Here is a 22,654-nt window from a genome sequence, read left to right as displayed (position 1 = left end):
CTTCAATGACACTCAACTGTCCCCCTCTTCTACACTGAACATCCTCGGTCTGTCCTTTACTTATAATCTGAACTGGAAACTTCACATCTCATCTCTAGCTAAAACAGCTTCTATGAAGTTAGGTGTTCTGAGACGTCTCCGCCAGTTTTTCTCACCCCCCCAGCTGCTAACTCTGTACAAGGGCCTTATCCGTCCATATATGGAGTATGCTTCACATGTCTGGGGGGGGTTCCACTCATACTGCTCTTCTAGACAGGGTGGAATCAAAAGCTTTTCGTCTCATCAACTCCTCTCCTCTAACTGACTGTCTTCAGCCCTTCTCTCACCGCCGCAATGTTGCATATCTAGCTGTCTTCTACCGCTATTTTCATGCCAACTGCTCTTCTGATCTTGCTAACTGCATGCCTCCCCTCCTTCCACGGCCTCGCTGCACAAGACTTTCTTCTTTCTCTCACCCCTATTCTGTCCGCCTCTCTAACGCAAGAGTTAACCAGTATTCTCAATCATTCATCCCTTTCTCTGGTAAACTCTGGAACTCCCTGCCTGCTTCTGTATTTCCACCTTCCTATGACTTGAATTCCTTCAAGAGGGAGGTTTCAAGACACTTATCCACCAATTTTTGACCATTGCTTTGACCCTTTTATGGGACTGGCATTTCAGTGGGCATTTTTTTTATTAGATTTTTGTTGCCCTTGGCCAGTATCCTTCGTACATAAAAAAAAATAAATAAATAATAATAATAATAATATAATGAAAAAAATAATAAATAATAAAAAATAATAAATTAAATATAAGATGTGCGCCTTCAGAACTTTAATTAATATATCTGTCAGCATTCATATTTGTGTTGATGGGCATCGTATATAACCCAGCCTCCTGCGAAAAGGTGCTCTAGTGGCGGAGCGTAACGGAAGCTCTTCTGCTCTGCTATAGGAGAGACCAGAGTCTCGTTTCTCGAATGTGACTACTCACTGACTCCCGGAATGTGAAGCAAACTGAGAACGGTTTTGTTCCGGAAGTCCGGATCCGTTAGAACCGAATCCTCACTGGTTCATCCACTAGTTAAGGTGGATTGTTATACTTTAATTGAAATTATTACCCATCACCATTAATTTCCCTGTTGACATAATAGTTGTTGCAATTCTCTTATATTTTCACCTTGATGAGGGTCTTGATCCCTCATCAGTCCCTGTTGGATCATCCTACATACTATACGTACGTATATGTGGAATCCTTGCATCCGCTCATAATGTGTTACTAATAGAACCACAGGAAGACAGCGAAGTGGTTGGCTACACAGAATTTTCACAAAGGAACCACTAACAAAACTAAAAAAGAAAATTACCAAGAAGCCATGAACTGTAAACGCAGAAATAACTTCGGGCAAGGAGTTCCAGTTATATACTCTGGCATCATAAGAAAAAAAAATGTAGGTTTTCATATTCTGTTCTCCGTACATATCAAATGTTTTTATTTCATTATTAAAAGTATGATTAATTCCATCGCGCTTTCACGATTTCTTCTTTTTTTCTGCATTTGTTTACATTCTGCGTCAATTTATTTTAAGCTCGGAGTCATCAACACAAAGGGAGAGAAATCGTCGACTTCCACGGTGCTCAGCTCCGGCTATATATAGAGTTTATAAGGTATGTAAATCGCTAATATGTGCCTGCATTGCTGTTTCCCAAAGCAAAATGTAAAGTAAGTTATGGATGTAAAAGAATAAGGGGATCAAACTTAAAACAATATTCATTCGACTTCCTTTGGTGGTAAACAACATGACCAAACAAACGGAGGCAGGGTCATGTGCGGCCCTTACCTTCTTCACTGACTATGTCTTCTTGTCTTTACCATCTTTATTATGCCTTGATCTTTCTTTATGTGACACGGGCAGTAGTCTAGCATATCTGTAGATAGTGAAAAGGACAATATCGGTAGGTTTGTAGCAGCAGGTGTGAGGTGGCGTATTTTGTTTAGATAATTGTGGAATGTAAGGGATGCATTTTTGGGCCTATCTTTTGAATATCGCTGAAATTGCGCGCCACCTACCATATACGACTACTGAATTACAGTATATATGAATTAGTGATAAGTGGGTCAGAACAGGGAGTGGTAAGTCACCTCGCGGGTGTACGAGCCTCGTCACAAGAAAGGGACATGGTTCTTCAGTATTTTATATTGAATAGGGTAAGAATACATTTAAAATTTAAGCGATTTATCTTTTTGCACTTGTAAAATAAAACCAGTAACTTTATCATGTAATATGTTTTGCTGTTGGCTGAGAAAAAAAAAATTCCTTAAGATTTTGGAATTGATGAAAAGCTAATGTTTATCTTCATTGAGAATTCCATCCCACGTCAAAAATTGAATCCAGTACTATATTGTGGAAATGAAAAATGGTGGGACAGGAGTCCATTTTGTTAGGAGCCAAATTTATTCTTTTTTTTTAATCTTTATTAAGGTAATTTTAGAGAGAGCTTATCTCTTCATTAATAAATCTCCCACACTAATCTGACCCTTATGGTGCTGCAGAGTGAGCGTGGAGGTGACTCCAGCATGGCCAGGTGTGCCCTCTGCCATCTAGTGTTCCCATCCCGTCTGCAGTTAGTGGAGCACTTCAGTGAGGCACACAGCATTGCTAGGCAAAGGTCTAGACGCTCCAGAGTGGTAGAGGCCATCAGGAAAGTTACACTTGAGGCACATGTTCCTGAAGTGGTTACTGTGAGTGATCAGGAGGAAGAGCCCAGCTTCACCTTAACCTCCAGACAGCCACTCTCGTGCTCCAGTTGTGAAACTTTATTTGCCACACCAGCAAGTTTGAGGGAACACCAGTGTGTCAGTGGGGATGAGGCTGTGCCCAAGAAACAGCCAGTAGTCTGTCAGTACTGTGGGCAGAAGTGTAAGGACCGACGCGGGGCTGCTATCCACCAAGCATTTTGTGAGAAAAAGCTTATGAACCTCCCGGACCTCACTTCCAGTCACCTTGAGAATAATAATATTCCTAAAACTAATAAATGTGTGGCAGTGTTACCAGAGTGTCCTGCAGAGGACTGTGGAGCAATATTTAAGACAGAAGACCAGCTGACAAGGCACATGCAGAGACACCATGGAAAGGAGTGTCAAAGTGTTGCAGATATTAATCTTATTCCCTCACAGCAACCCCCAGCCACTAAGATGTCCACAGAAATCAGTCCCCGGTCAGTTCAGCCGCCCCTTGTGACTGTCACCATGAAACCACATGTGGGGAAAACAGAAGGACTCCAAGATCTCTCACTCCTCATAACTCCAGCAAAAGTGACGGAAGAATCTCCAGAATACCTTTCATATGATGAAGATAATTATTCTTCACCTAAAGAGAGCAGCAGGAAGGAAGGGCCAGCCAGCATCACCGTGGAGGAGTACCGGGCTCTGGATGCTGCCTCTGGGATCAAGTGCGAGTCAGTTCTTTATGTCACCGAGGATGGAACTGTTTTGGAAGCAACCGATGTGGAGGATAGCAGCCCCATAGATGTTGCAAGAGAGGAAGAAACCTATATCATTGTGACCAGTGGTGACAAAGGTAGAGTTGACAAAAAGTGGCAATGTTCTGTTTGCCGAAAGTGTCTCGTGAGTCAGGACTCACTGAGTGCCCACATCTCTGAGAAGCATTCATTACTTGATAGTGAGAGTATGCAGATCAAACATGAACCAATGGACACTAAGAATGATAATATGACCCAAGAAGATATGGAGGAGCTGCATGACAGAGGTGGTGATGATGATGATGATGATGAAGATTGGGAATTAGTCACCTTAGGGAGAAAGAAGAAAACTGGAATAAGTGTAAATATTAAGAAGGGAAAATTAGAATATAAATGTAGCTTATGTAAACGTCACTTTCTCTCTGAATTAGGTTATCAGACTCATGTTAGAAATAAGGAATGCAAGACTAAGAAATTCAAATTACCAAGAATGTTTTCATGTCATTTTAAACAATGTGATTCCACATTCTTTAAATTGACGGAGTTGCAGAGACATTGGCAAATTGCTCATAAGTACTCTATGGCATGTAAGAACTTAAAATTTGAAGATGAGAAGTCTTTCACAGATTGGCTCATCACTGAGGAGGAGAAGCACAAGGTGAGGTTTACATGTGATGTAAAACGACGCAAACCTCACCGCTCAGAGAAGTTACTTGTTTGTCATAGGTTTCACCACCTGCGGACAGCTGCAGCACGGAAGAATGCCAACCGGGAATACTCTGATAGGCATAACTGGGTCCACAAGATCCAACCATGCCTGTGCTATGCTCGTCTAAAAGTTTACCAGCAATTCAGTAAAGAGACATGTGACTATACGGGGAAGATATCAGTGGTGTACTATCATGAACACTCACACCCAAAAAACACCCATTTGGAGGATCAAGAGGAGGTTCTGGAACACGTGCTCCAGCGCAATAAACGGAACAGAGACAAACAATTTCAAGACCTAAAAGGCAATGAGAAACTCCTTCATCGCCAAAAGCTGGAAAGGTTGGCCCGCCTTGCTGGGAGAGAGTCTCGAATAGCCAGGAGTACAAGGATAGCAGAGTGTGCTGGGAAGCTGGAGAACATAACTGCCAATGACAAGGCAGATGACCCTTCAGTACAAGTAGACCACAACCTTATGGAGTCAGATGAGCTTTTCTCCTCAGAGGTAGAGATGGTCCTTGATGGTCAGTTTGACATGGGCCCTGAAGAGCTGGCTGGGCCTGTCGTCACTCCCTTGGACAGCCTTCATATCTTCCCAAATGACCGAGGAAGTCAGGTTACCTTCAAGGAGGAGGAGCAAGGGATTAGCACAAATGATGACCAAATGCAGGAACAACAAACATGTCAGGAGGAAGAGGAGGAAGTGGAGAGAGGAGAAACTGAAGCCACAGTACAAGCAGTCCTGCCTGCCACCAGCGAGGATTGGGCCAAGGTTTTTGAGATGGTGCGGGCACGTGTGGATAAGGAGGAGGATGCAGCTATCAAGGCTGCAGCTGCACTTCTGTTGCCTTATGAGAGAGTGATAGAACTTGTGACACCTGCAGAACAAGTGCCTATCTTTCGCCAGCTGTGGGACTTGGCATGCCCTTCTCGTCAATCACATGAGGGTTTTGACTTTGAGATCATGGTTCTGAGATAAGCCATCTGATGCTCTCAACCTTGCTCTTGTGAGTTTCCAAGCTCTCACCTCATCTCTGGAGAACTTGTGGCTCAAGTGAGAGCTCAGAGAGCATTATAACCAGACCTTTCGTAACATCTGTGGCAAGTCTACTTAGGTGTCCTCCAGGAGACTGGCAAGCTTTCACAGTGAGGGGAATCTGAATTTAAATCTGTCCTGAGACTGTGACTGCCATTCTGTATTTGATCTGATGAAAGTTTCCTTTTATTTTCTATGCCTCATTCTTACCACTTCCAGTCATAATGCACAGTGTACATCTTCAAGCACTAATTTATCTGCTGTTCTTGAGAGTGCACAACAGAACCCCATCACTTGAGTTGACTGGTAACAAAATAATGGGAAAAGATCACAACATGCCTCCTCCTCCTCCTCTTTCGCTTTTAGAGAGTCATCTCTCACTCATTGGTTCCAATACAATATACTGTATATGATCAAATAACCTAACTATTCATTGATCAGTCTGTCCTTTTTCCTTCCACACAGTAGCAACCAGGCTGGTTTCCTTTGCCTGCAATGCATGGTAATGTGTGTGTGCTTCACATAGTAATACAGTACCATCACACTGGAGGTCAAGCAGTCTTAAGGCTATTCTGTGAACAAGAGGGTTGTGGTAAGTGATGTCAGAGATCTGTGTATATGTATATATATATGTAATAGGCTGACATCTCCAATAAGGAAGTAGCCTTATTGTTTAAGAGTAATGCTTATTTATTTTGATTATTTATTGGTAGTCAATGACAGATATGCATTTTGTGTGCCTATAACCTGTATAAAATAATGTACAAAACTTTAATACAAAGTTAAAAACTTGAATTTTATTTTTTCTCCATCTAGTCAATGTTTTGGATTGGTTTATCCTAACCACAAGATACACCTTGCTTGGTAACATATCAGTCACTCATTTGTACCTAATGCATATCTCCTGTCAAGACAATGAAAGAAAAGCTTAAAGCACAACATATATCTTGTGCAACATTACATACTCTGGCTGGGCGAACCTATCAACCACCCATCAGTATGCTGCATTGATCTTTAAAAATTAGAATACTCCTTTCTATGAGTTAAAAGAAAAATGGTTTGAAGTCTTTATGAATCATGACATTCAAAATTAACAATAAAAATATTAGAATAATTGTATCAATAAATACAGAGCAGACTGGATAACTAAACACAAGGTGCATTCTTTGGTGCCAGAGGTTTTACTTACCCAGTTTACACTTATTAAATATGAATAAAATGCATTATAAATATGATATTCTGACTAGAACAAATGACTTGTATTATAGTGTTAATTATGACTAGTACTGTGGTGCAGCTAAAGCCATTTTGCTCAGCTTGAAACAGTGAATACATATCAGTCAGTATAACAGTCATGGTGCAAGACAATGTCAAGGCAATGGCCAAGTCAAGAGTTTTCCCTTCTGTACTTGCAACTCATCCTTGCATACCTTCCCTATCATAAAAAAAAAAGAAGTTTTTAGCAGTGTGAGTTACCTGTGTCTGCAGTGCTTTTAGCACTGCAGACACAGGTAACTCACACTGGTCACAACTAAGATTCCATATATGAGCAGCGTGTATGCAGATGCTCATATTATATGGTGTAGTGCAGTGTGTCTGTCTCAGAGTGGGTGCTCAGATACGAATGCTTGCTCGGGACTTGTCTAGTATGTCCTTCCTGATCCTGGGGTACTCTGGATGCTTTGCCAAGACAGAGTGACAAACATCAATGGCATCCACAAACCTCCTAGCCTTCATGTAATTAAAGGCAAGCTTGTATCCTGTGAAAATAAAGAATTCCATGAAGTTGTAGCTACATACATTAATTAAGTCTCAAAACAATTTGTTCACACTACCAAAAAATATAATAGTTCCATGAGGATAGCTGTGTCTGTATTTTTAAATATGTGGTTCTCTCATTAGGACCACATATAGATTCAAAGTCTGCAGAGGTGTTTTTTTTTTTTCCATTGGTGATGCATAATCCTTATTAACCTATCACTAAAATCATGAAAGGACCCTTGGAAACTCAACTTCATCAGAGTCTGTTATGAGTGGTTGAGATAAGATCCCAAAATGCTTGAGAATGCAGTCTCTTTTTTCCCCTCTTACCTATCATTGGGTTCGTGTTGCTGCTGAACTTCCAAGCTTGTTCATAATTGAAAGCAGCATCACGGTAGCTTTGTTCCTTCTCCATAATGAAGCCCATGTACTCATAAGCCTTCATACATGACCTATTGTGTTGTAGAACTCGCTGAGGGGAAGAGAAACAAGTCTTCAGCTAATGACCACTTAAAAACCACTATAGCACATCACAACTGCATTTCCTTTTCCAGTTACCTTTAATAATTCTGTTGCCATATCATATTTCCCAGTTTGAACATAAATGTCAGACAGCAGTAGCCAACACCTCTCTAAGTATTCGGCATCCTCAAAGTTCCACACGGCCTTGGCAAGACGTTTCAGCTGGTTGCGGGCTCGAGGGGTCTGGGAGTCAAGTGAATTTCTTTATAATTTCTACTTACACTTATTTAAGTCAACAAAAAAGTATGGGTACTGGGAACAAGAGAGCAATGCCAAACTGGGGGCTTAAAACGTCCATCAACATGTGGAGAAAAGAGACAGACCTGTTTGAGGATCATGTATGCCGTGGCCATACCCAGGATGGCCCCAACATGATCTTTGTAGCTATCCTGGCTGGCAACATTCATGAACTCCTGCAGGGCCTGTTCAGCACTAGACTTCTGTTTGGTGGCCAGTAGCAGGAAGTTACTGAGAACCTGGTGGCTGATCATCTGCTCCCCTGGCTTTGGGTGAAGTTCCTGAGGGGTAGGCATACCTTTAATAAAACAATTGCATTTTATGTATATGTTTTTTAATGTTGGAATAAGCCTTTTTGTCCTTGATTGTGATTTTCTAGAATTAAGCTATGCAATACAATTACCTTTAATAATTTGTCAGCTGTCCTAATGGCCATGTCCACAGTGTCCCGCGCACCAGACTGATTCACCTCACTGTCCACGGACTCAAATGTCTCTCCTCCAATTGTTTCATTGTCTGGGTTCAGGCAGATCTCAATCATGTTGTATATGGCTCGCTGACCCCATTCCTGATCCTTTCTGGCCTTGTTGAAATACTTAAGAGCAGAATTTGGGTTCCCAAGATACCTGTCCAGATAAATGAAATTCTAAGCTCCTTGCAATCAGTTGACAGAAAAACTATGAATGTGTGAAGAATCTCACTGGAATATTCTCCCTGTGTAACATGAGTACCAATCCCTGATGAACTATTAAAAAAAGAAAAGTCATGTAACTCAATACAATATGAACTTCCATGCAATATAAATTTTTCTTGCAGTACAGTTCCTTTTCTCACCAGTCATACAGTCCCCGACAGAAGTTGTAGCCGGGATCAATGTTATGCCTCAGGACGGCTTGCTCGGCACGGTCCAGGTATGGCCCAGCCTCATCCAGGGTGCCAGTTCGCCTCATAACCTCCACTAGTCTGGCCAAGGCTGGGAAATAGGCTGGCCTGCGATCTGTAGTGGAGTACATATAATACAGTAATACAGCAACACCTTGATCAAACATACATAAATAAACTCAATGTAAAATGTTCTTAGTATGCTAACCCAGGAGCTGCTGGAAGTGGAACATTGCAGTGTCATATTCATTCCTACGGTAGGAGAGGTCAGCCATCATGAGGGTGGCACTGTCATTCTCCTTGTCTGTCCTCAACAGGGTCATGCATGTGTACTGGCACTGGTCAAGATCGTTGGTCTGAAATAGAAACTTGGGTCTTCAGACCACATACTTCAACACACAGCTGTACAATATGAATTATGCATGGGTGAGTACAAGACATGGTGAAGGAATGAGAACATGTAGCACCTGCATGTATAGTTTAGCGAGAGCAAGCAGGGTGGGTGCGTCTTCTGGGTCATGCTGGAGGGCCTCCTTGTACAGCTTGATGGCACGCTCAAAGTCCCGCTGGTTGGCAGCATGTTCAGCCATCTTTCCACACATGCTGAGGAAAGAATGAAAGATGACAGATGTGTGAAGCTTCAGAGGTAGGAGCTTCATTAATGTACCAGGCTGACAATCCCACATGGGGTCACTCAAATAAAGCACCTCATACACATACACACAATATTCACACTCTTAACCCTGCCAGCCACTGGTAGAAGGAGATTGTCTCATGAACAATCCTACTACACCCCAGAATATGTCAACCCATACCAACAAGGAACACTGTGGCTCACCTCCCTGCCAGGCGCCTCTGCTCAGGTACTGTGTCTGGCAGTTCCACCTGTGCTCGTTTCAACACTCGCACCTGAACCTCCTTGCCTTTACTCAGGACTGACAGTGCCTGCTCAAAGTTTCCATTTCGCTCATGTACCTGGAAAATAAAATAACAGATAATGTGTAAATACTCTTTCATACAGAGAATATTAGAAAAACATGGTAAAATAAATAATGCCCAAGTACCAATCCCATCTAGAATGCATGTGCAGTTCAAAATCAAGTCACATGTTTAAAGTTGGCAATTCCACACAGAATATATACATGTCTCTTACCTTGGCAAGCAGATTCAACAGATTTGCTTGACTCAACATAGAATTTAGATCAATGGGATTATGGCTTTCTACCTCCAGAGCCTGGGTGATGGTTTTCTCAGCTTTGTCGTATTGTTTCAGGCGCATCTGTAGTTCTGCCATGTCATACCTGAAGAGAGTGTAAGATTCTCGGAAACTAAATCAACCAGAAATTTACCGGAGTGATATGAATATTTTATCAACTTAATGAAAACTAATAAGTTAACTATCTTAATAAATGCCAACCTGACCCTCACCTTAACTGGTTGCTGCTGCCTGTCTTTATAGCCTCCTTGTAGTAATTGATAGCCTTCCCGTACTGATGAGTCCTGACTAGTGCTACGCCCATGCGGCACGCCAGCACGGAGTCCCGAGGGTTGCGCTTCAGGGCCTGCTCATACACCTGCATGAGTTTAGGAGGCAATAAAAACTATGTGCTTGAGATATAGTTAGGAAAAATGTGCTGATCAATAAAGGAAGCAAGAGGAGGAAAGAAAACTACTGCCCTACAAAATGAGAACAATGAATTAAAGGGATGATATATAGAAAATGTCAAATATGTATAAAAATGAGGAAACCATACCATGACAATGATTAATTTAAGGGTTGATAAGCAGTATGTGAATGGTGAGTAAGCAGAAAATGAGAGCAGAAACATTACTCTCTAAGATATCAGACATCCTGTGTTAATGGTACACTCAGACAATTGATCTAAGTAGTCAAAATCCATTACCAAAAATTATGATCTGAGCACACTTGCCAACATGAGACTCTTCCTAATGGTGATCAATGAGACTATAGCAACTCATATTAAGTCATGCCACATCAAGTCATATCATCAATGCTGCTCACCTCAATGGCTCGGTCTGGTTCCTGAATGGACATGTAGGCGTCCCCCAACATGAGGAAGCTCTGCGGTGTGGGGTTCTTTTCTATTACTTCTCTATGGAAAGTAAAGGGGAACTATATACTTCTTGGCAGTTAATGCTAAGTTGTGTCAAGTGTGACTGCACCTTTTTCTCATTCTAACTGATTATTTTTATTTATTTGCTTCTTTTAGCTGCTTTTTCTACTACTACTACTACTACAACTTCTACTTTAACTACTACTACTACAAACTCTACTTTAAGTATCTGTCATAACCAACCTATAACATGAAGCAAACATGCGCTTGTCCTTAAGGTGATTCAGGTAAATTGAGGCCATCTTATCCCTAGCCTGGAGATAGTAGTGCTGCTCAGGCCCAATGGCACGCAGCAGGGCCAGTGCCTGATCCACGTCCCCTCGCAGCAGAGCCAGGTCTGCACTGGCAATGTTCAGTCTGATCTCTTCACTGGTACCCTGCCATAAAACGAGGCATTACTTTTGAGGAACAATATAGTCACAGTTTTCATAGTCATAACCATAAGCTTGCTTCTTGTTCACAGACTATTCAAGTAGAAATACAGTAAGAAGTCACACCACATTAGTCAGTCACTTCAGACATTAAGAAAAATAAATAAGGAAAAATGAATGATTGCAGTAAATAATGCTAGTACAACTAATTTATTACAAAGATGGATGCAAATTAAAATTGTACATCATGAAGCCTGAGTTTCACACAGTGCTGAAAAAGTATATTGTGGTCCTTGTACTAGAAAGGCACAAAGACAAATGAAGAATGAATTTCAAAATCAGTGTTTGTGAAGCACAACAGACATAAACCAAATATTTTTTGGCTGTTACCTGAAATTCAGTCATGGCTTGAGTCATGATGGTGGCTGCCTCATTGGGTTGATTATTGAGACGGTACACCTCACACAGCTCCAGGAACACTGAGGCTCGGTCTGGGACGGCCATGTCTGGCTTGTTGCGGCTGCCTTTTGTGGCTGTAAGACATGAAATTACATGATTCATGTTAGTTTTCATGTGTATCAACCGTGTATCTACCTTCCCTATCCCAGCCCCTGGCAAACACACCCTCGACCTATGCTTCCTATCTCTGGCGCAAAACACACTATCTAAGTGCCTAACCTGACTATCACCAAACACAAACACTCTACCTTGGGGCAGGGTAACTGTGTCTGTCCCCTCCTTCTTGTCTCCTCCCACCATGCCCACCTTCTCCTCCTTCACTTCCTCTAGCACACTGAAGGAATTCTTTGTCTCCACGCAAGGCGCCCTGAGGACCTTCAGCCTCTTGGCTCCCCTACACACAACTGACCACTGCTCCTCCGTTGCCTTACTAGGTAGGGTGACAGTGGGGCATGACCCTCCCACAGGTGCTGAGATCCTCTCACAGAACTCAGCGTGCAGGTCTGAGATCCCTTCACAAAACTCAGTCTGTACCTCCAAGATCCTTCAATGGAACTCAGCCTCCACCTCTGAGACCTTCGCAACGAAAGCCTTGAGAACAGGAGAACTAACACAACCAGACGACTCAGCAACACAAGGTGCCATTTCTACACTAGCCAGCTATATTAGCATCATGAAAGGTTCCAAAGTTCCTGAAGTATAACAGGGTGGTTCATGAGACTATCCCTTTCCACCAAGGGTCAAAGGAGCTAAGAGTGTATGATGTATGCATGAGTGTGTGGTGCTTTGTTTGGGGCACACCATGTGGGATTGCAAGCCAGGGATACAGATAGATGAAAGGCAGTGAAAGAAAACAAAATAACTCACTGGTGGGTCTTGTGTTGGTCATGTTGAGACAAGCCTTCAGGGTGTTGATTGCCTCTTGGTACTGGCCTTGTTTCTTCATCACTCGTGCCCTCACAAGGTGATAGGTGGGTTGCTCCCTCACCTGTCACACATATTTCACATTACTAGATACTGAGGCAGTACAAAAACAAGTTAGTAAATGTAAGGTGAAAACCTTAAATATTGCTAAGATATTTCTATTACCTCAAAGTTGTAGGAAAGGCCCACTTCTAGACTCTGCTGTGCTTGTTTGAAATTCCCTTGGTACAGCTGAATCTGAGCCATTAAAAGATGAGCTTCTGAACTGGTGGAATCTGTAGGAGACAGTGGGACACAACACTAATTCAACTAGGGCTATGTATGTATCTCCCTATCTGTCTAGTCTAGTCTAATTTTGGGTTCCTAAACACTTCAGCACAGGGTATGGCTGCAATGGATGGCACTTGGTGATAATACTGAGAAATGCAAGTTAGAGGTAAATAAACAGAGTAAAGAAACATGGAGAAATGTGTATTGTGAAAATAGCTTAATGATCATTCTTTTGCGATGTGTACATGGATCTTCATACGTAATTACACTGTAAAACTACACTAATATTACAACAGAAGAAAAATTGGCTCAAAACAAGCAGTCTTATCTATTTTTAAGAATATGAGAAGATAAACCAAACAGAGCAGGAACTAACTCACCTATGTTGTCCAGGATGTGCTGGAGGGAGGCAGCAGATCCCTTGATGTCCCCTGTGATGAACTTAAGGCGGGCAGAAAGTATGAGGGCAGCCAGCAGGGCAGGGCAGGCGCGGGTGATGGTCTCCAGCACCAGCAGTGCTTGCTTCACTACTCCTGGCACATTCTGCCCCAAACCCTCTGTGGGACTGGGCTGAGGATAAGAAAAAAAGGGAAAATGAATATAGGGAATATAGTTTATATAAAGCTTTAATTCTTCAGTATATGAGTAAAAGCATCAAAATATAAATCATTGATGCAACTTAAGAAATGTACACAAGCTACAGAGAACATTAATGATCTACTTATTAAGCTTTAAGGGGAGCAAAAACACTAAACCTAATATTCTAATCCCTTCTGGAATAACTCAGTGTATACTATAGGTATGTTTTTCAATGCTAAAGTCCACATCCCCAGGGCAGATAAATAATACAAAATAAAACACACAAGTATGATATGGAATACAAAAGCAATTATTTTTCCATGATAAAAACCATAAATACCTAATCTTCACTGTCATATAACATGGTAATGTAGGCAGAGTGTGGAGCAGCTCATACCTGGTTTGGAGCATAGATAAGGCACTCATTCACAATCAGGAGAAGGAAGTCTGGGTTGAGGGCAGCCAGGTAGGTGGCTCCAAAAGACATTCCTCGGTGGTTCTTGAAGTGGTTGTCAATGGCCTCTTGGAGGAGAGCTGCAATCAACCACAAGTATTTTCATTCTTGCATTCTTCTAATCCTAATGCTTTATGTTTAGGTTTTCAGGAGATGAAAACAGGTAAATGTTTTGCATCTTGGCATTATACAATTTTATGCTTCCTTTAAAAATAAATTCTTCTTTTGTGAATAATAATATGCAAAGTATCATACAATATCTAATGGTAGTTTCTTTTAATAATTATGGTACATGAACATTGTCTCTGGAATGACATCTTTAGATATTCCACTTCCTTTGCAGCTCACAACTAATGCCAGAAATATAAGGCCTAAGAATGATTCTGTGACAAGTGTAATACTGAACCTAAGATGACGTCTGATGGCTGGTTCTTCATGCGTCCCAACACAGCTGACAAGTAGAGGATGTCAGGCGAGGTGCCGAGACTTCTTTGGACCTGCACCAATATATTATGAGTTAGCAGACAAATCAATAATGGAGTATAAAGTCACAGAGGCTGGCCTTGAGGAAGTTCTAAGAACTAGACATTACAATATGAAGGAAACAGATTAATTAACTATACAACTGGAAAAGCCATTCTCTAGTGATTGAGGCAGACATCTAGACACTAACACAACAGTACTGAATATAAGTAGACTTCAGTTTACTTATATTCAATACTGCCAAAAAATAATGAAAGGAAAATATATTATTTTTTGTACCTCTTTCAAGAACTCCAGTTGTTGTTCAGCAATGTCCACTTGTCCTTCCAAAAGTTGACAAGATATGATTCCTGAAGCAAATAAAAGTAGAGTTATCAAAGTACCATATCTTCATGATGTGATGGACTCAATAAAACAAAGGTCAAAGAAAGATGTATATATAATTGAGCTTAAAAGATGTCTTTCACACATGTCTTGGGTACTAGGAGTACAAGACTTCATTCCCATACTGAAGTTACAATGAAAAACATGTTTCCATCACCTGTCAGTGCTGCGACAGAAGATTCATCTAGTTTAGTGGCATTTTTGTAGTATCTTGTAGCCTCTTTATTGCGGCCTTGAAGGAGGCACTGGTAGCCCACTTCTGTTAAGTACTCGGCACTGCTGGAGTTCACCTTGGCTGCCTTGCTGGCCATCATGAAGGTCTCTTCCAATACAAGGCTATTCCTTCCACACTGAGGAGTATATGTAAATATACTATGTTCTTTAAGTCTATAAGTCTGTCTAACAAAACATACCTGGCTAAGAAACTGAACATACAACACTTCCTAAGAGTGAAATTAGTTCCATTTTTCAAAGCATATTTCAATGATCAAATGACTGTCTAATAACATATCACTGCCCAATGAGCATTGTATGTCATTATAAAGTCAGATAAGAGAATTTAAATCCACATAGTGTCTTAAACTGACCAGTAGTGTGATTGCTATGCAACATCTTCATTTTGACTGTACTATTTTGTTACCTTTTTCAAAGTATGATTCCTTATGCATCAGAAAAAAAGCATTTTGTTTTTACCAGCCGAGAGAAAAGTTGAGCCATGTGGATGAACAACGCTGCATTATTAGGCTCACTTCTGTCCATTTCACTGTACAGATTACGAAGGTTCTGTGCTGCATCTTCATAATTTCCCTTGCGACACAGAGCATACAGTGTGCGGTACTTGATGGCCTCAATGTTGTGTGAATCAGCACTCAGTACCCTGTAGAGAAGATATGTTACTGTAATTAAGTTAAATAAATATGAAGATACCCAAGTAATAAGGAGAGTCTTACAAACTATTGACTCTCAGTACTCAACTCTATCTTGTCCTTGAAAGATGAAAATTTCTGAATAAATATTTCCTTATTCCTTCCATGTTGTCAAAGACCACAAGGAGTTAAGTTGGATGGCAATGAATGTTTATATTCCAACAAAATGAAAGGAATGCATAAATCTTTCCATTTCTCCTTAATATTTTGCTTGTCTTCTTAGGCATGATTTTGGGGTCAATTTGTGAGGACAATCCTTACTCTTCCTACTACTTCCCACTCTTTCTAATTCAAATTTACCTTCCAACTAGCTCAGCTTCAAATGTTTAAGCTCTTTTCAGCCCACTAATTTTCATCTTATTTCTCAAGTGTGGCTGCTCACCTGTTGGCTGATTCAAGACACTGGTCCCAGTCTTGCTCTGAGAGGTTCACTTTAGCCTTCTCTACAAGGGGTGCTGTGAAACCTGGATAAGCCACCACCAGAAGATTCAAGGTTTCCATGGCTTCTTTATAGTTGCTTCGGTTTTCATACAGCTTAGCTTTTCCAAATAGAGCATCCATGTATCGAGGAAATCTGAAAATAATGAAACATAAATATGAAGCATTGTCTAATTTTTCATTCAATTAAAGTATGTGGCTTCTTGAACCATAGTGAACAACATTTTGACATATGAGAAACAGAAAATGAGCAAAATATATTAAACATGAAGTAGAAGAGAAGGGTCTAACTTCTGCAACACAGCATCAAAGTATTCCATGTGGTTGCGTGCCCGGCTCTCCTTCCCAGCAGCCAGTTCCACCCAGCCCTTCAGCACCAGACCTTCATCATTCTCTGGGTCAAGTTTCAACAATCGATCCACATATTCCCTTGCCTTGTCCAGCCGCCCAGACAAGAACAGAAACATTCCAGCATAGTAGAGAGGCTGGAAATAAATAATTGTATGTTCTTAGGAGTTGAATTTTCTCCCCATATAATTTTGTTCCATCATACAGGTATCTTCATGTCTGCACCTCATAAAGGATAACTCTCTTATACCAACCACTTCTGAAGCTTTCTTCCTCTCCTCCTTGAGCTTGGCATCCAGTTGAGCCACAGCCTCCCGGTCCACCACCTGGCAGTGGCGGTGTGCATGGATCAGGGCCAAGAGAGTGCCCAGCATAACTTCTCGGTCATTCTGAAAATGAACAAGCACAAGTTCATCTAACCCAGTGGTTCTCAAACTTTGTTAAGAGTAGTGTAGGCATACTAAAAGACACAAATTTAAGAATACAAACCTATCAAGGAAAATTAAGCAGTGCACTTTGGTGAAAGCTAGTCATGGTGCACAGTTTGCATATCACTGATCTAGCCACTGGAAATATGAAGTTAAATATATCTGTTACATAAACAGGATAATGGAAAACACTTAATTTCTCATTCAAACACTTGAATATTCCATTTCTTTCATACTTTGCTCTTAATTTCATTACACAGAAGAAAGACTAACCCATTACTTTAAAATTTATAAGAACATATAAGTTATTTTCAAACGTAAAGATGTGATGCTGAGTCACCAGTTATTCAGCCTTTTACCTGGAGAGGCTGCAGCTGCCTGATGGCTTCTTGAGTGCTGCCCTGAAGGAGGTGAGACAGTGCTGAGTAGAAGCGATAGACGGGATCATTACCAAACTTCTTAGTTGCTGTAACGCACATGTTTTGCATGGCCTGGTAGTACTGTTCCCTTCCATAGTAGTGGAGTTTACCCTAGAAATAATGAAAAAGCCTTAGGTTAGTTATTCTACTTTTGTCTTAGCATCAGAATTGTGAAATAGACCCTGAGATTCTTCCTTTTTCAATCTTGATAAAGCTTTTTTCAAACTGTTTCCTTTACTTATATATATATATATATATATATATATATATATATATATATATATATATATATATATATATATATATATATATATATATATATAGCGTTTGTTACTTATGAATATAAATTGTCCCGTGTTGTTAAGGATAGATCAATTTTGGTAATATTATTTTAGATTAAGTTAAGATAAGCCTGCGTTACGTTAGACATGGTAACCTAACTCAGTCTAACATGATCTAATCTTGTCCACCCCACAAAGTAGTCAGGGCGGCTGACCTAGTGGTGCTAGAACTGCTCACCTTCACCACTGCGTCGGAGTCTGCCATCCTTATTTAGGGCTCTAATGATATTACCAACGCGTACATGTACTTAATAACTTATAATGGCGCTTATATGCAAGATTTTATCCATAGAGCGGTTACTGTGTGTGTGTGTGTGTGTGTGTGAAGTGTACGAGTTTTTCAGTGTACAATCCTCTCCCGTTAAGATTTCGCACTTTGGAATGTTGTTTGTTTGGCTGCGGCATTTAAATCAACGACTACGAGCCTAACAATATTTACCTTTTATAATGCATTTAGTAAGCAATTTACACTATGCATTCCAATATAACAAAATACGTTGAGACAAAAATAAGTTAAAAAGGTAATAATTTAATATGTATAGCGTGATGCTATACGAGGATGGAGAAAGGTAGTTTAGGTAGAATATCGTAATAAACAACATTACTTCAGATAAATCTAAAAGAAAAAAAAAATGTATCTGGAAGATTGATTAAATGTTAAAATTTGCTATTATGTTACGGAAGTGTATTTTCGTGTACGATAGTCCTGCCGAATAGTAAACAGTTTTGATTTCTCACCACAACTATTTTCAAAGACCACAGAGATGAATAGCCGGGTTTTGAAGGTTGTTTCTCCCATTAATAACGTATAAATCTTGTTAATCTGTCACTAGAACTATAAAAGACACCCTTGAAATAGATGTGATTTCAACAAGAGTGAGCACATCCACTGCGCAGAAGTGTTTCAGGAAGGTGCAACAAGGCATTATGGCGGCCACTGTGAATACGATTGCAGATACTGGGAATTCTACATTTTAAGGTACAGTGACTCATTATTTTATTGTACAGTATCAACAGGAATCACGAACGGTTCCAATGTGAAGAGTGAAGTACGTAAGTTGACTAAATGAGAAATGGGTGACCACTGGCCAGCAACAGAGGAATAACAAGCTGTGTTAATAACTAAACATTATCCCACTTGTTCTATTTTTTTTTTATATTCCCCTTTTTTTTTTTTTTTTTACTATTACCTACTTTCTTCCGCTTCCAAGTGTATTATCTTCTGTCATTGTCACAGTTTCCTTGTCTTTTTAAAATTATAAACAACAGCCAGCTGATTTTTGGCACCACCCTTACATCACTGTCATATGGTGACGGAGGAATATGATCTAACGTTTTATCCGAAGTCCAGCTCAATACGTCCTCACCTTATATGCATTTTAATTCGTAGTGAAATTGTATGTGCTGTAATGACATAATCTGTTGCTCTGAAGACACTGAATCATCATAGACCACAAAGTATCGTACCATTGTCTCTTCTTTCTCTCCGTTCTCCCTCTCTTGTATCACACACTGCTCTCTTCCTCTCTCACATGCTGCATCCTCCTCTTTCTCTCCCTTCTCGTACTGTTCCTTCTCCCTCGTCTCTCGGTCTCCCTCTCCCTCTACCTTTCCTCTTATGAATGGACCGGAAATTGAAATTGAGAACACACACACCAGAAATAAATATGGTTAGGTGTGTGTGTGTGTGTGTGCGTGTGTGTGTGTGTGTGGCGGAGGGAAGAATAAGATTTTCACATCTCTATTTTGGTGTTCACGTTCAGGTCTTCATCTTTTTCTTTTTCTTCTTTCCACATCCTCTCATTTTCCTCCAACGTGTGAGGAAGGACCAATTTGCCACCTTCACATTCCTCCTTTTTTCTCTTTTTCTTCCTCCTCCTCCTCCTCCTCCTCCTCCTCGTCGTCGTCCTCCTCCTCGTCCTCTATTCGGAATCAGCTGATTGGCCCTTTGCTCCACAAGGTGAACCAATCATAAGCTTGTCTTGTTGCAGTCATTTTGCGAGCGATATTCCTGGGACACACACACATACACACACACACACACACACACACACACACACACACACACACACACACACACAGTCACCACCGAGAACCACAATCTTTCTTCTATACAGACTCAGTTAAAGCTTTCACTTCCGTAGTACTAGTTACTCTTTGTCGTTGCTGGGTACACTCTCTCTCTCTCCCTCTCCCTCCCCTCGAGCAAAGAACGATCACGAATGGAAATCTCATTAAAATTTCATGCATACGAGCTGCACCAAATACTCTGCAGGAGGATATACGGGGGGTGTTAGGAGGGGAGGGAAGATTACGACTGCCTTTTTTTTTTTTTTCATCTTCCCTATGTCTACTTCACAGGAGGAGGTGGAGGGACAGGAGGGGTAGGAATACATAGGAAGAACATATGCCAGGAGATATATTGAAGTGGGGAATCTGACGAAATAGCCACTGTACTGTTAGCTGGGTAAGGAAAAAGGGAGGGATACTGAGAGACTGTTGTAGCCATTAATGATTGGTTCAGCCATTAGAGTACTACCACCACCACTCTCTCTCTCTCTCTCTCTCTCTCGTTATGGTTTGCCTTAAATCAATCTTTTTTTTTTTTTCAAAGCTCGCGGTGAACTTTGCTTTCCTACGCCCTTCCTCAGTTACGCCCATTACAAGCACGCCTTCTTTCACTGCATCCCTAAACCTTCCCTCACGTCTTCCTTTCTTTCTCCTGCTGGATATAACCATCGCTAGCATTCTCCTCCCCTCACACTCGTCTCTCTTCTTTTAACATCCCCCAGCCATCACTATACGACAAAATAAACACCACTATTATTATTATTATCATTATTATCATCGTCATCAGCAACCAGGACAATTAATTAGTACCTCAACCACCATTGTCTTTCTCATGGCCAAGTAAAATGACCCGAGTAATGGCTAAAGCTGAGATTCTTGCGGCCTTCCGAATACAGAAAAAAAAAAAAAGATAAACTTCTGCTTACGGGAACAGAAAGAGTAGTCGAAAAGGAGAAAGAAGAATGGGAAGAGGAGGAGGAGGAGGACGAGAAGTGGGAATACGAAGAGGAAGAAATCTAGGAAGAGGAGAAGGAACAAGAAAAGGAGAAAATGGGAAGGGAAACTGATACGAAGAAACAGGAAGAGAAGAAGAAGAATAAAAAAATAAAAAAAACAGGATGAGAAGGAGGAATATGAAGAGAAGTACTAAACCATGGAATATACGACGGAAAAAAATACTAAAGGCTCTAAAATCAGCAAATTACTTTCTTTAATTAAGAGGAAGGATGCGCCGCGTTAATTTTAAGAAAAGGTTTGAAAATAAAAGTTGGAGGAACAGCAGGAGGAGGAGGAGGAGGAGGAGGAGGAGGAGGAGTGTTATAAAGAAGTCGATAGTGGTCTATAAAACTGCAAATTGGCTTTTTCAGTCAAGAAAAGAGAGCATGTTTTTGAAGGAGCGGCTGATTGGAGCATTTGGTTTGTCGAGAATACCTTGTCTGACTACTGCTGCTACTACTACTACTACTACTACTACTACTACTACTACTACTACTACTACTACTACTACTACTACTACTACTACTACTATTGTTGCTGCTGCTGCTGCTGTTGTTACTGCTACTAGTACTGCTTCTTCTTCTTCTTCTTCTTCTTCTTCTTCTTCTTCTTCTTCTTCTTCTTCTTCTTCTTCTTCTTCTTCTTCTTCTTCTTCTTCTTCTTCTTCTTCTTCTTCTTCTTCTTCTTCTTCTTCTTCTTCTTCTTCTTCTTCTTCTTCTTCTTCTTCTTGCTGCTAGTACTACTACTACTACTACTACTACTACTACTACTACTACTACGAGGGTATAGGGTGTATGAGTTTCATTTTCCAAAAAGTTGGCGGGTGATACACAGACAAGATTAAACAGGATTTCACCTCCCTCTCCCTCACAAAAAGTTTGGTGCTTCAGAAGCTTTACTGCATCTTGTGTGCTAAGAGGAATTTACATAATCCTCATAGTTTTCATACAGTTTAAACCTTAATTCATATGTATTTTTATTGCTACTTCCCTCCTCCTCCGCCTCCTTTTAATAATAATAATAATAATAATAATAATAATAATAATAATAATGATACTTAACATATCCTTATATATTTTCACATCCTAGTAACTAAGTCAAAATTAACTCTTTCACTTCGACACAAACAATTACCAGCAACAGAAACCACGAATGAAATCTTTATAGACAGCTGCAAGAAAGTTAGCGATGAAAAAGAATACATTTAGCAATTTCTTCCCAGCTCAAAGATTGGATGTGGCTGAAGAACAAGTAAAGAAGTCTGAGTGATTGGTAATAAGGGAAAGGTGTACCAGGTGGCAGTCAAAGGGTTAATCTGTAAATAATCAAACCTATGCATCTATTACTGTTTGGTTTTTCATTGTTCTAACCTAACCTAACCTAACCTAACCTAACCTAACCCAACCTAACCTAACCTAACCCAACCTGACCTAACCTAACCTAACCCAACCTAACCTAATCTAACCTAACCTAAACTAATCTAACCTAACCTAACCTAACCTAACCTAACCTAACTTAACCCAACCCAACCTAACCCAACCTAACCTAACCTAACCTAACCTATTCTTGCATCGTCCCACAACTCTTTAATGCCTGTATGGTACCTACCTCTTCACCAAGCAGTAAGTGGAGAAGGAAGGACACGGAGAAGTACATAAGAACAAATATCAGGAAACTTGTTGAATTAAGTACTTTTTGTATTACTAGCAGCTGGACAAGGAGAGATGAAGAGATACTAAGATACCGAGAGTTTATTATTATTAACACTATTGATTTGTCAAGGCATTATATGAGTTTCAATGATAAGAAATGTAGATTCACCACCACCACCACCACCACCACCACCATCAATATCGACCTTTAAAACAATAGTGAGCTTTAAAGTGTCAATAGAGGGCTAAAAAAAAAAAAAAAGACTAGACAAATTTGTGGATTGGGGATGATAGACGGAAATACAAGACACACAGACATGCTTTATGCAAGATTACTACTTGTAGATCTGATGACTTCTTGCAGCATCCC

At 40.5% G+C, this 22,654-nt stretch overlaps 4 protein-coding genes across 7 annotated transcripts in view; 2 read left to right on the top strand and 2 right to left on the bottom strand.

Moving 5' to 3' along the window:
• The first annotated feature begins 1,720 nt into the window (after window positions 1–1,720).
• On the top strand, window positions 1,721–5,995 carry LOC135114733 (uncharacterized). Its single transcript, XM_064030706.1, has 2 exons — window positions 1,721–2,187; window positions 2,533–5,995. The coding sequence occupies exons 1-2, from the start codon at window positions 2,158–2,160 to the stop codon at window positions 5,146–5,148; spliced, it is 2,646 nt and encodes an 881-aa protein (XP_063886776.1). The 5' UTR covers window positions 1,721–2,157; the 3' UTR covers window positions 5,149–5,995.
• A 368-nt stretch (window positions 5,996–6,363) lies between these two features.
• On the bottom strand, window positions 6,364–17,970 carry LOC135114732 (tetratricopeptide repeat protein 21B-like). Its single transcript, XM_064030705.1, has 27 exons — window positions 17,745–17,970; window positions 17,166–17,336; window positions 16,633–16,767; window positions 16,322–16,515; window positions 15,975–16,166; window positions 15,360–15,543; window positions 14,824–15,016; window positions 14,562–14,632; window positions 14,206–14,296; window positions 13,743–13,879; window positions 13,147–13,336; window positions 12,662–12,771; window positions 12,440–12,560; window positions 11,504–11,646; window positions 10,926–11,119; window positions 10,631–10,721; window positions 10,036–10,181; window positions 9,761–9,908; window positions 9,446–9,582; window positions 9,075–9,210; window positions 8,816–8,963; window positions 8,560–8,722; window positions 8,129–8,351; window positions 7,812–8,006; window positions 7,525–7,671; window positions 7,297–7,438; window positions 6,364–6,965 (listed from the first exon to the last, which is right to left on the bottom strand). The coding sequence occupies exons 1-27, from the start codon at window positions 17,769–17,771 to the stop codon at window positions 6,820–6,822; spliced, it is 3,975 nt and encodes a 1,324-aa protein (XP_063886775.1). The 5' UTR covers window positions 17,772–17,970; the 3' UTR covers window positions 6,364–6,819.
• LOC135114734 (uncharacterized) lies at window positions 11,640–13,292 on the top strand. The gene is made up of 2 exons (XM_064030708.1): window positions 11,640–12,210; window positions 13,160–13,292. The coding sequence occupies exons 1-2, from the start codon at window positions 11,871–11,873 to the stop codon at window positions 13,189–13,191; spliced, it is 372 nt and encodes a 123-aa protein (XP_063886778.1). The 5' UTR covers window positions 11,640–11,870; the 3' UTR covers window positions 13,192–13,292.
• A 4,398-nt stretch (window positions 17,971–22,368) lies between the features above and the next one.
• The window catches only part of LOC135114730 (uncharacterized), a 4,707-nt gene continuing 4,421 nt past the window's right edge, over window positions 22,369–22,654 (bottom strand). For all 4 annotated transcript variants that reach the window (XM_064030700.1, XM_064030701.1, XM_064030702.1 and 1 more), the window contains exon 5: window positions 22,369–22,654. This exon is cut by the window's right edge and continues 768 nt beyond it. The gene's annotated coding sequence lies outside the window, so the exon portion shown is untranslated.

This window comes from Scylla paramamosain, chromosome 28, assembly GCF_035594125.1.
Source record: "Scylla paramamosain isolate STU-SP2022 chromosome 28, ASM3559412v1, whole genome shotgun sequence".
NCBI classification, from domain to species: domain Eukaryota; kingdom Metazoa; phylum Arthropoda; class Malacostraca; order Decapoda; family Portunidae; genus Scylla; species Scylla paramamosain.
Note: the sequence above shows the minus strand (reverse complement) of the source record. Positions and strands in the feature narration are given on the sequence as shown.